The sequence below is a fragment of the Schistocerca nitens genome, chromosome 5 (genome assembly GCF_023898315.1).
Source record: "Schistocerca nitens isolate TAMUIC-IGC-003100 chromosome 5, iqSchNite1.1, whole genome shotgun sequence".
Classification (NCBI taxonomy): Eukaryota; Metazoa; Arthropoda; class Insecta; order Orthoptera; family Acrididae; genus Schistocerca; species Schistocerca nitens.
This window is the reverse complement of record NC_064618.1, coordinates 254,378,788-254,391,353: the sequence shown is the minus strand read 5'-3', so window position 1 is coordinate 254,391,353 and position 12,566 is coordinate 254,378,788. Positions and strand designations below refer to the sequence as shown.

The 12,566-nt window shown below is 41.4% G+C and overlaps 1 protein-coding gene across 2 annotated transcripts in view; it reads right to left on the bottom strand.

The window, feature by feature from the left end:
* The window catches only part of LOC126259286 (clavesin-1-like), a 41,330-nt gene that overhangs the window by 11,987 nt on the left and 16,777 nt on the right, over window positions 1-12,566 (bottom strand). For both annotated transcript variants that reach the window (XM_049955933.1, XM_049955934.1), the window contains exons 2-4: window positions 11,980-12,134; window positions 11,048-11,207; window positions 5,125-5,374 (exon numbers count right to left, since the gene is read on the bottom strand). In XM_049955933.1, the coding sequence (XP_049811890.1) occupies window positions 5,125-5,374; window positions 11,048-11,207; window positions 11,980-12,130 (561 nt within the window). In that variant the 5' untranslated portion in view covers window positions 12,131-12,134. The remainder of the gene's footprint in view (window positions 1-5,124; window positions 5,375-11,047; window positions 11,208-11,979; window positions 12,135-12,566) is intronic.

The window sequence follows — 12,566 nt, the reverse complement described above, 5'->3', positions numbered from 1 at the left end:
GGGTGTGTGTGTTGCTCTTAGCTTAAGTTTGTTTAAGTTGTGTGTAAGCCTAGTGGCCGATGACCTCAGCAGTTTGGTCCCTTAGGAATTCACACAGAAAAATAATCTGGTGAGAGCTTTGGACGTGGTGCATCTCGCTTGTAGGATACAGCATTTGGCCCACAGCTTACCAGCGCCGAAGGCAATGCGAACACGTTGCAAGCATCGTTTGACTATTTCGTGAGCGTGGGCCTTATCTTCAAGGTTCGTTATAACACACTTACTCCTCCCCTCTGGAAGGAGGTCCTGGTCTTGTTAGAAGGCTGACCTTTATCTCAGCATGATGGTTAAGTTTCAGAATTGTTTGTCGGGAACTCCGAGACAAAAACTTGTTCCTCTTTCCCGAGTGTTGTCCACTGCAATAGCGCCTATTTCTCCTGCACTCTAGCGCCTCAAGAACTTCATGGAATAAAGTTATGTCCCTGTAGACTTGCCTTGTACCATGACATGTGACGTTTATTGCCACGTGATTAGGGGTCACTCCCGGAACTTCATGTAGAACCGCCATTCTGAAATCACACTGCCTGTGGAATACAGACCCCTGCATCATGTCCTCCTCACCATGGAAGCTAGTGTGAGCTGATTCCTGGTTGTCAATGCGAGACACATGATGCGGCTCCAATTAGATGCCATTAACATAGCACATTTTCTTTTTTTCCCTCAGTGTCAAACTCTTGACATGGATGAACATCAACGGATGTGTGGACCTTCTGCAGAGGTGTGGCTGTTGATAAGGAAAATACTTGCTTCCCTTCTCGATGTTCCTCCACACGCTGTTACGCCACTGCCGATTCTGTTCCAGGACGAGACTTTTCTCGCATGCACGAACAGAAACGCACTGAATTGTATCTGTTAAGTTGGCAACAAGAGGATCCTTGATATTTTGGGCGTTTTTGAAGATCGTCATACCTCTTCAATTCACCATTCGAGGTATCGTCAGTATTGTGCCAATTTTTTGGGAATACTTTTCCTGGATCCTCCTCATAGCTGCAGTGTGCTGGGTATGAGAAGGAGAATATTTGTTTGGTGTTTGTTCCACAACTATTTGAGCCATGTGATAAGACTATGGAATGGTTTTAGAGAAGATATGACCGTGTCACCCCTGCTGGGGCTTGGAGATCAATGTGAATCTACTGTCTCCATCTGGTGTGTGGTCGCTGTTCTGTTTCGTTCCGCCAGGAAGCCGTTCTATATTAATTTTTGTTGTCTGTTATTTTATCATGTCCCCAGGTCTTAAATTAATCTAGCGCATTTTCGTACCCTGATTAATGAAATCTGATTAAGGCAACTGCCCACGAAATCGGGTTTCGAGTCCCGTATAGTTTTTCGTACGTCGCCAATGAATTGCAGAATGGGCGTCACACGGAACAGCTTCTATCAGCTTAAACTGTTGATGTAAGGTACAAGTATTTTACCAATAAAAGCCGTCATATACGGTTCTGACCATTAGTTCCTTATGTCAAAGTACTCAGTTCAAGTATCTTTATCACTATCACTTGCACGATTTTTACTTTATAATTTTTGGGAATGTAGTGAAAATAATGAGATTTATTATGAACCAATGAAATTAGTTTCTATTAGAAAATAAATAGATAGCACGTGGCAAACACGTAAACGAGTAATATTTTTCCCTTATTTTTGTAAAAGTGAACCTAGGAAACTAGGTTGGAACTAGCCTCTGTCGTTTGGCAGTTAAGCTGCTATGATACTCTCCACATCGGGAGTCGAACTGAGCCTTCTGTGGCCACCGTTAAATACCGTACAGAGAGGGCGTCACACGGCAGGCGGTCACCAGCATGGCATCACATGGGATCGCTCGTCACAGAGATGGTGCACATAACAGGAAACACATTATGTTTCCACCACAAGACATTAAAATAGTCCGACTCATCTACCAAAAGCTGTGCATGCCGGATACAGAATGCGGTGAAAGCAGGACATTCGTCCTGCTTTCGAATGATGTCATACAAATGATTCTCTTATCCGCAGTTCTAAGTGGCCGCACGGTTTCACTCGGGTAGTTATTTTTCCGGTTACCAGCAATTCCAGTTCCAGTTCTCATGAAGCCACCCCGAATTGCGTGTGCTGCCACCAGCAGTAATCTGGATTGAACTACAATTATACTGGCTAGTCATTATTCGCTGAGTTAGATACAGTCTAGATTTCAGGAATTTGAAGTCATCTCCATACCCTCTCGTTAAACTGCAGGTGAATATTTGTGTGCATATTAACCACAGTGGTATTCCGCTGCCCACTGAAGATACACAATATCCTCATCCACCCCTACACAACTCCTGCTTCCAACCTCTTGCCACATGGCTCATATCCCTGTAACAGACCTATGTGCAAGACTTGTCTCACACATCCTCACCCCACCATCTCCTCCAGTCTGGTCACAAGCACCATCTATCCCACCAAAGGCAGGGGTATCTTTGAAACCAGTCATGTGATCTAGAAGCTAAGCTGCAGCTACGGTGCTGCATTCTACGTGAGCATGATAACCAACAAACTGTCTGTCCACGTGGTTCGCCGCTGAATAACTGTGGCCAAGAAGTAGCTTGACGACCCCATTGCTGAGCATGTTGCCCAACACGACGATCTTCATTTCAATGACTGCTTCACAGCCTGTCTGATCTGGTTCATTCCCCCCACCACCTGCTTTCCTGAATTGCACAGACAGCAACTCTCAAAAAAATGGTTCAAATGGCTCTGAGCACTATGGGACTCAACTGCTGTGGTTATCAGTCCCCTAGAACTTAGAACCACTTAAACCTAACTAACCTAAGGACATCACACACATCCATGCCCGAGGCAGGATTCGAACCTGCGACCGTAGCAGTCGCACGGTTCCGGACTGCGCGCCTAGAACCGCGAGACCACCGCGGACGGCCAGCAACTCTCCATGCAATATCCTACGTTCCTGTATCCCTCCTGGCATCAATCTTCGTTGCTCATCGTTGTTATCCATCTAGCTCCTTTCCTGTTCCCATTCCAGCACTACACTGTCCTCTATTCCAACAATGCACTGTCTTTTTACCTCTCTCCTTTTCCGCTAACCCCTCCCCCTCCCACACACACCCTTCATCTAACCACTACACTGCATCTTGCTTCCCAACCCTCTCTCTATCTCGTCCCTGTATGCTCAAACAAGCAGCACTTTACCGCCCCCCACCCCTGCACTATTATGCCTCCACCTCCCTGCCCCAGACTTCTCCTTTCCCCCGTCATCCAGCTGCCTCTCTCATCGTGCGCTGCTGCTCGCAGTGTGGCTTCAGCTGCCAGAGACCGTGGTGATGTGTGCGTTTGTGTGCGTTTGTGTGAGTGTGTGTCTGTATGTTGGCCGAAATATCACTTTTTGATAGTGTTTTTGTTGTTCCTATCTGCGACTTAGTATCTAACCTATATGACGAGTTGCAACTATGTTTTTCATAATACTGTTAATGATTGTACAGGGTGGAGCACGAACTGTATTACCAATTGTTTCTTTCACAATTTACGGCGCACATTAGATATCCCGCTGGTATCTCTACAGCAGTACCAGCAGAGCTTGGAAAAACAAATGAGTTACGAAATGACCTGTAATTCACGATACTGCCGCTAGGAGACTAGTAAGCAGCAGTGGCTGACAATGGAAGACTGACGACACAGCAACGATCGGCAATTGTGTTACTTTTTCACGAAACGAAAAGCCTTGTTGTGACTCAGAGGCATTTTCGACAACAGTTTAACACACGATGGGTCCCTTGCAAGAAGACCAACGACAGGTTGTACGATAAATTTGTACAGGAAGGAACAGTATTGGAAGCGAAACGACCTCGGCCTAAGCCTGTTTGTTCGCTGGAGAATACTGAAGCGGTACGAGTGCTGTACAGAGAAGTCCTGGGAAATCGTGTAGAAAGGCAGCAGTGCAACTGGGAATATCCACACGCTCCGTTCAACGCATTCTTAAAGGTGACCTCCATATGTACCCATACAAGATGACCTGTGCACAGAATCTCACTGAAGAACACAAGCAGCAGAGACTACTGTTTGCTCAGTGGGCGGAGGAAAGGGAAGAAACTCTCAACAACGTTTGGTTTTCAGACGAGGCGCATTTTCATTTAGACGGTGTGGTTAACAAACAACAGTTATGATTTTGGGCCACTGAAAACCCAAAAGTGCTTCATGAATGACATTATGCTCCAAGGATTACTGCGTGGGCAGTAATTTCCAGTCACGGACTTATAGGTCCCACTTTTTCTTTGAAGAAACTGTGGACAGCGAGCGTTATTTGAGCATGCTTCGCAATAGCTTCATTCCACAGCTTCTTGCTACTGCCTTGCCCTTCAACACGCAGTGGTTCATGCAAGATGGAGCAAGGCCACATTCTGCAAACACTTTGTAGGAGTTTTTACACGAGCATTTCGACTGCGGATCATTTCACTCAGGTTTCCAGGTCGCTTCAATGACAGACAAAATTGCCCCCCCCCCCCCCCAATAGTCCAGACCTCAATCCATGTGACATTTTTCTTTGGGGGTACCTAAAGGGAAAGTTTTCCCGAAACGTCCACGTGACTTAATGGAGCTCAGAAGACTTATTCTTCAAGCTTGCAGTGAAATTACGGAAGACATGTGCCGTAGGGTAATCACTAACTGCAGTGTTCGTTTGAAGGAAATTAGGAAACGAAATGGTGGACATATTGAGCATGTGCTGAGTTAGAACAAATCTCCATGGACGGCCCTTCATTGTAGTATATGTTCCTTTCAGATTCTATTGAAAATAAAGTTTATATTCAAAAACAAAATGGTAACACATTTCGTGCGACACCCTGTTATTTGTTGTTCATCATGTCGCTCATATTTTTTTTTTTTTAAATTTAGTAATATATTGCCTTGTGATCAAACAGTTACAGGCTCCAAGCACGCCACCCACCTCAATACAGCAACTGATATCTGTGTCAGGGGGTAGCTTCCTGTCACTTTTGGAGAAAACATCAGGCCACTTTCTACCCATGTTTGATTCCCACTCTGGTAAATAGTTTTCATGGCCATACATGTTATAATTTTAATCGATTGGACCAGAATAGAATAGTTTTGCTAACTTACCTTGTAGCAGAGTTCAAGATTGCGGATGAGGTTGATATCTGCACGCACGATGTGTCCGGCATTCACGTTGGCCAAGTCGAAGATGATGACATCTCCAAGAGAGTAGTCTTCGGCCAACATAACTTCCAGTGCACCGGTCACTATCTTACCATACAGGGGCCACGTTATATTGGTCGCGTCTTCGTCCACTGCAGTCCAGACGTGCACGCGATATGCATCCTTTGTGAGTCGTGGCATAATCATCATTTTACTGTAGGAGACATTATACTCTTGTAAATACATGCTTATGAGACAGAGGATAATATATGCGGTCGGCCAACATGAAGTTACAATTTACGAAATACAAGAAGAAACAATAATGTATGCATCCAGAATGAATCCTTCAATCCAATGCGGTGTGTGCACTCTTTGGAAAAATCCTAGTAGGTTAAATCTTTGACTCGGATCGTGATACAAACTCCGAACTTTGCTGGCGGCTCTCTCCTAAGGTATATAGGTACCAATCATTACCCGCCCTCACATCTTCTCCTTCCTCTGTACGCGAGTCTAGGAATTACTTCTGGAGTAGCAGACCCGAAAAGTATGCAGGAGAGCTTCTGTGAATCAACAACTGTTAAATACCAGTGAGTAGAACTCATTGTTGTATCATGTAACAATTTAACCAGCCCTGGAACAGAGGTTAAATAAATTTTCTGATTCCACTTGAAAAGATGGCATTCACTTTATGTGGGTTGCACTCGGCAGTGGTTTTCTGAAATTGCAAATATTACTCCGCAGCAGTTGGGTTCATTCCAAATGTGAAAAACTGTTCCAGGGAATTAACTCTTCGAATTCGAGGGAACCTTGCCAATACTGTATTTACTAGTCCACGTGCTACAATATTACTCTACTACACGGCCATAATTAGTAAATTAAATCAAAGTAAGCAGAACTATTATCGAATACCAGTCGCAGTTTAAAAAATTTTCAAATAGACTCCGTTGGAATCTAATACAAATTTCCATTTTCTAGACATGGAATATTCTTGGTACATTACAGAAACTCAGTTAATTTGCAAATATCACGTATTTCACTGTAAAATGACCTTTAGTCTCAACGTACAAGATGGTGCGTGTCTGATGACCTATGACTTAACAGCTCACACGTTATGTAATTATCATTAAAAAATATTAAGAGTCTTACTCACTGAAAAAATCATTAACTGAGGAATTTACACTTCCTTCAAAATAACTTTCACATATTACACAACGTGTACATATATAGAACTCTTAATATTTACAAAAGTTGGGCAAAACACAACCTAAAGTCTCAGAACAACACAAAACATTAGAAAATGACCAAAACTCCTTACGGCACGTTCTTTCACGTGATTCCAAAATCAGTCACTAAAATGAAGCACTGACCAAGAAACATCATGTGTTCCTCCTAGATACACTATCCTCCAGGTACAATACTTTACCTCATGCGTCCTTTCCAATGTAACGTGGAAAAACTACATGAATGTTGTTGCAGGAAAAGGGGGCACCAAGCAGAACTAATTGGAAGAACCATAAGTAACTGTAATTCCTCCACTAAAGAAGCTTATCATTCACTCCTCTGGCCAATTCCTGAGTACCATTCGTCCGTTTGGGACCGTCACCACTTCGAAAAAATAGAAGAGACTGGAAAGATCAAGCTCATAGCGGCACATTTTCTCACAGATTCAATAACACAGTGCCAGAGTGTTACAGTGATGCTCGTCACAAACCATTGCCAGACGCTACAAGGGATGCATTCTACTTCAAATGCGAGAGCGTACGTTCCACCAGGAGTCAAGTAACACACTACTACCTCCCGAAAACGCCTCTTGAAGTGACACGACAAGAAAATCTGATGAATTAGAGGTCACATGGAGATTTCAGTTAAATTATATCGTGGTCAGGCAGAGATTCCGAAATCAGATACAGGAATGTAAGGTGTACCCTCACATCAAGGTTTAGTGGTGGTGAAGTGTGGTCTTAAGTTTAAAGAAAATTGAAATCGTTTTAGAAGACCGTCAGTTTGGTTTCAGGAAACGTAAAGACACCAGAGAGGCGGTTCTGACATTGTAGTTGATAACGGAAGGAAGACTAAAGGAAGACACGTTCATCGGATTTGTCGACCCAGAAAAAAGTTCAATAATGTAAAATGGAGCAAGATGTTTGAAATTCCGAGAAAAGTAGATGTAATCGATAGGGAGAAAGTGGTAATATACTGGATGTAAAAGAACCAAAGGGGAAAAATAAGACTGGATAAATAATGGTGTAAGACAGGGGCGTAGTCTTTCACCCCAACTGTTCAGTCTATACATGGAAGAAGCATTGGAAAAATAAGGGGTTCAAAAATGAGGTCAGAATTAAGGTTGAAAGGATATCAGTCATAAGATTCGCTGTTGACACTGCTTTCTTCAGTGAAAGAGAAGAAGAATTGCAGGATCTGTTGAATGGAATGTACGCTCTAATGAGTACAGAATATGGACTGAGAGTAAATCCAAGAAAGACGAAAGTAATGAGAAGTACCAAAAATGATAACAGTGAGAGACTTAATATCAGAACTGGTGATCAACAAGTAGAGGAAGTTAAGGAAAGCTGCTATGTAGGCAGCAAAATAACACGTGGCGAACGAAGCAATGACGGCCTAACAAAGAGTCTAGCACTGGCAAAAATGGCGCTCCTGGCAAAGAATAGTCTACTAGTGTCAAAAACGGGCCTTAAGTTGAGGAAAAATTTCTAAGGATATACGTTTGGACCAAAAAATCGTGTGGTAGTGAAACATGGACTGTGGTAAAACCAGAACAGAAGAGAATCGAAGCATTTGAAGAGTGGTGCTTCAGAAGAATGTCGAAAATTAAGTGGACTGATTAAGTAATGAATGTGGAGATTCTCTGCAAAATCAATGAGGAAATGAATATATGGGAAACACTGACAAGAAGAATGGACAGTATGGTAGCACATACTAGAGGGCGTTGTAAGGGAAAAACTGAGGAAGAAGACAGAAATTGGGATACATCCAGCAAATAATTGAGGATATCGGTAGCAAGTGCCATTCTCAGATGAGTTCCGCATAGGAGAGAAATTTGTGGTGGGACACCTTTATGTGGTGGTAAATTTTGTATATGTTACATTGTTTCAAATGCACCTTAGCCTTCTTAATATCTTGGAACATCCCATAAGGCTTAACGTTAATCGTATAGAGGGCAATATGGGCTACTGCAGTGTTTCAAGTAAGTGAAGATCCACCATAAAATATGTGAGGAAGCTGACGGTGTAGGATATCTTTGAATTCTCTGAAGAAGATGAGAATCTGCGGAGTCAGACAGTATTGCCACGAGTTTGTTTTGTAGGAGACATTTTGAAGATGATCGATGAAAACTATGAGAAATGCGCCCTGCATCACTTTGAAGTTTGATTTTAGACTTCCAAGAACCTGACTTAGAATGCATTGGATTAGATTTTCTGCCACTCTTTCGTCTCACTAGATTAGCAGGCATTTTGCAAGGTATATTACATTCGATTTTTTGAGTCATGGGCTAGTACATCATTTATGGAAGAGAAACTGGAAACTTCGAAAGATAGATCGCATTGCGTTCTTCCAACCACGTGGCTTAAAGCGACAATAACGTTAACAACAGGAAAGTTTGTTTGTCTGCTTAAATGCTTAACCGGTACTTCCTTTCGCGTAGGAAACAAAACAGGGGCGTAGAGAAAAAAACAGCGGTGTCTACCTCTCTCCAAGCAATGTATTAGCTTGTGCTGTGCGAGTACGAACACAGTGCAAAAACTTGCTTTTGGAGACAGCGGTATCCATATAGTACTGTTAGCGTCTCAATACACTTAACGTGGAGTGTACAGTGCGGCGTTTTCCTGATACTGGTTTAACACCAAAGTGTTTCTTCAGTACTCTAGCCGACGATAACAATTCGATGGTAACGCCGATGATCATATACGAAAGTACGGTGAGAAAATTAAGAGTGGTACAACATCTTCCGGAAAAATAACGGACATTTGAGGTACCAAAAATTTAAAAACATAACCTCTAATCGGCGCACGATTATAGAAAAAAATGTTTACACAGAACGACATTTTTAACGTAATGCATTACTAAAATTGTGAGTATAATGCAACACATGCAACTGAGACTGAAACTGAGGGAGATATTTCAATGTACATTAGAGCTGACTAATGAGTGATCCCTCCTTTTAAGTTTTATAGCAGAGAATGCACTATCTGTTTTTCACCACACGCCACACATTTGGTTTACACAGAAAAATGTAGCTGAGGATGCAGTGGGCATATATGTCTTTTGGGTTTGCGAGTTGATTCTGACAGATCCATAGTTGACAGACCGTTTTACACAATAATGACGAGATAGACACTGATATGAGCTAAGAAGAGGGGTCTGTATCACTTTGCGAGTTGTCACCAATGTTGAAGAATTAATAGACAAACAACGGAGGTTCTGGACATGTTGTTAAGATATTTAGTGCTGGCAGAACTGTTGAAAATCTAGAGCACAGGAATAAAGTCTTCTGCGTTGAAATAATGACACGACTGTGCGTTTATAAAAGTGCATTTCAGTCAACGAGTTTTTAAAGAAGCATACCATTGCAAGCAGCCTAACGAAACACTCGAACGGTGTGATATCGAAACTCTCGTTAAAACAACTGTCGCCGGCCGAAGTGGCCGTGCGGTTAAAGGCGCTGCAGTCTGGAACCGCAAGACCGCTACGGTCGCAGGTTCGAATCCTGCCTCGGGCATGGATGTTTGCGATGTCCTTAGGTTAGTTAGGTTTAACTAGTTCTAAGTTCTAGGGGACTGATGACCTCAGGAGTTGAGTCCCATAGTGCTCAGAGCCATTTGAACCATTTGAAAACAACTGTCGAATTATAAGGCAGAACGACTGACAAAATACATAACTGATTTTTCTAGGTCATAGTAAATTTGCATAACCAGTTGCACTGCTATGAGTAGTACTTTTTTATTTTAACTACAGGCCTATTTAAGTTAAACAGCCATCATCATATCTGAAATATTACATTTTATAAATTTTGGTAAATTTGTTAAATAGCATATGAGTTACGAATAATAAGATTTTACCTGCGTGTTCAAGTCCTGACTTCCATGCAACGTCGTTTCTGTTGTTTTCTATTTGTTACTGATTATATTTTACGTTAGTGTAACAGTAATAATCATATTCGTAGTTTGGTCTGACTTTTCTTTTACTAGTGGTCATATATAAATCGCAGTCTGTAGCTGACATTTTGTAAATGATTTCAACAACAGATTGCAATTTATTTCTGAGTGCTACTAAACGAAAAGTCAGGACAAACTACAAAACTAATTATTGTTGTTACGTTAACCCAGAATATAATCAGTAACAAATAGATAGCAACAGTAACCACGATGCTGCATGGAAGTCAGGACTTCAAACGAATGTAAAATCATATTAATCATAATTCTCGTGTAAAACAAGAAATGTACAAAAACTTTTAAAATGTTCAATTACAGCTAACCTGATGATCTCTGTTTAGCTGAAATAGGCCCATAGTTCAAATAAAAAGTAATACTCATAGCAGCGTAACTGGTTATACAAATTCATTATGTCCTTTAAAGACATTCATTACGCAGCAGTCCCAGAGGATTCAAAAATTATTTTTCATGTGATCGTAAATGCAAATACTTAAATTCTGTTTTAGTAACACAAAATATTCCGCTGTTTTCCCGAAATATCTAATATTATCATTTCACGAAGAAGTGACAAGGTAACGTACGCCTATACTTGGAGTCCAAACATTGGAACCAGAGCTCTGCAGAGTTATACATCCATTACAATAAAGCATGAAAAGCTCTTCGAAAAATAACAACTCTGTATGAATTTAAAAAGCTTAAGACAGGTCGGAACTCACAAGTGCTCCATTGCAAACTGGAAGTCACTTCCTTCTGCATCTCTGTTCATAAGTAACTCGGGAAATTTGTGTTTGAGGGAGAAGTATGCGTCTAATCCCAGTTTCACCTTCTCTATGCTGCACTTGCAGTTGATGTACATTCGCTCAATGACGGAGTCATCTGGAACACAGAGATTTCAAGTAGTGATTATGAAGGTAGATTTTTATAAGGATATTAAGGACACACAAAACAGAAAGGGTTCTCATATGGATAGCAGTTTTGCTGTATAAAACTTCGTATGATAAAATTGTTATAAGATCAACTTTTTCAGTTTTTTACTATATATGTTCTTTTAGAACGGTCGTATGATCCCACATTCATATTATACTACACATACGCATCTGCGTTCACATTACTGCGAACTGTAGTATGCATAATATTAAAGAGTGTAGTAGCATATCGAAGCATTCCTAATCACTAAACAGATAACCAAGATAACCAGCTGAAAGAGGTACATAATATTCAAAAATAAGACGTGGAGCTGATCATAGTAATTCAGTGTCTTCCGTAAGCTAAGATGTAAGCACTGAAGTTGTAATAAGGAGGTAGATTTAACACGAAAATTGGTAATGATTACTTCCTCCTTAAGTTGCAATCACAATTTAGTCAACAAAACTATCAGTATTTGTTTCCCAGTCATCAACAAAAAAAACCTGATCATCAGTAACGAAATATAGCTGAGTTATTTCTGACTTGTTATATGTGTAATAAATTGGAGTGAGTTTCAGATACAACAATGGTAAGACAATGCTGTTCTAAATCGGCTTATGAAAGAGATAAAAAATATTTAGGTGTACAAGGCATTACCTCTAAGTAGTTACACCATTCATGAATAAAGTGTTTGCATTTCCTAGGTGTATTATATGGCCTCTAGTGTAACAAATGTACAGACCTACGGCGTCGGGTAAGTGTGGCTGCATCCTGAGCCATTCTCGGAGTGACGTCACAGACGTCTTGATGTCCTCCTCGCTGGTGCCCAACTGCTCTCTGACATACGCCACCTCCTCAGCAGTGGTCACCAAGTATTTCCCGTTTTCTGTCATTGCTCTGAAGCAGAAAGTAGACACAGTCGCTTATGGTAAAGCATGAAGGTGTTTTTGACATACAACCTCCGACTGCTTAAAAGAAATCGAAGAAGGAAGAGTATAGTTTATAAAGTCGCGTTAACAATGTTGGATTGTTTGAAGGATCGGAGAGGAAATCGGTCGATCCCGTTCAACGGCATTTGCCTGGAGTGGTGTAGGGAAATCACAGATAACCTAAATATGAATGGCCGGACTGCTTTACGTACTTTTTGAATGGATCTACATTTCTGAATTATTATCTATATATCACATTGTTGAGTATGCGTCTTGAGATGCAGGCGCTGCATTCCTAGTGAACTTTACAAATGAACATTGCTGTAGTTCCGGTAGACCTTTTCTTGGACAAAGATTGCATTCAGGAAACGTAACAGGTTACAAATAACCAACCACTCGT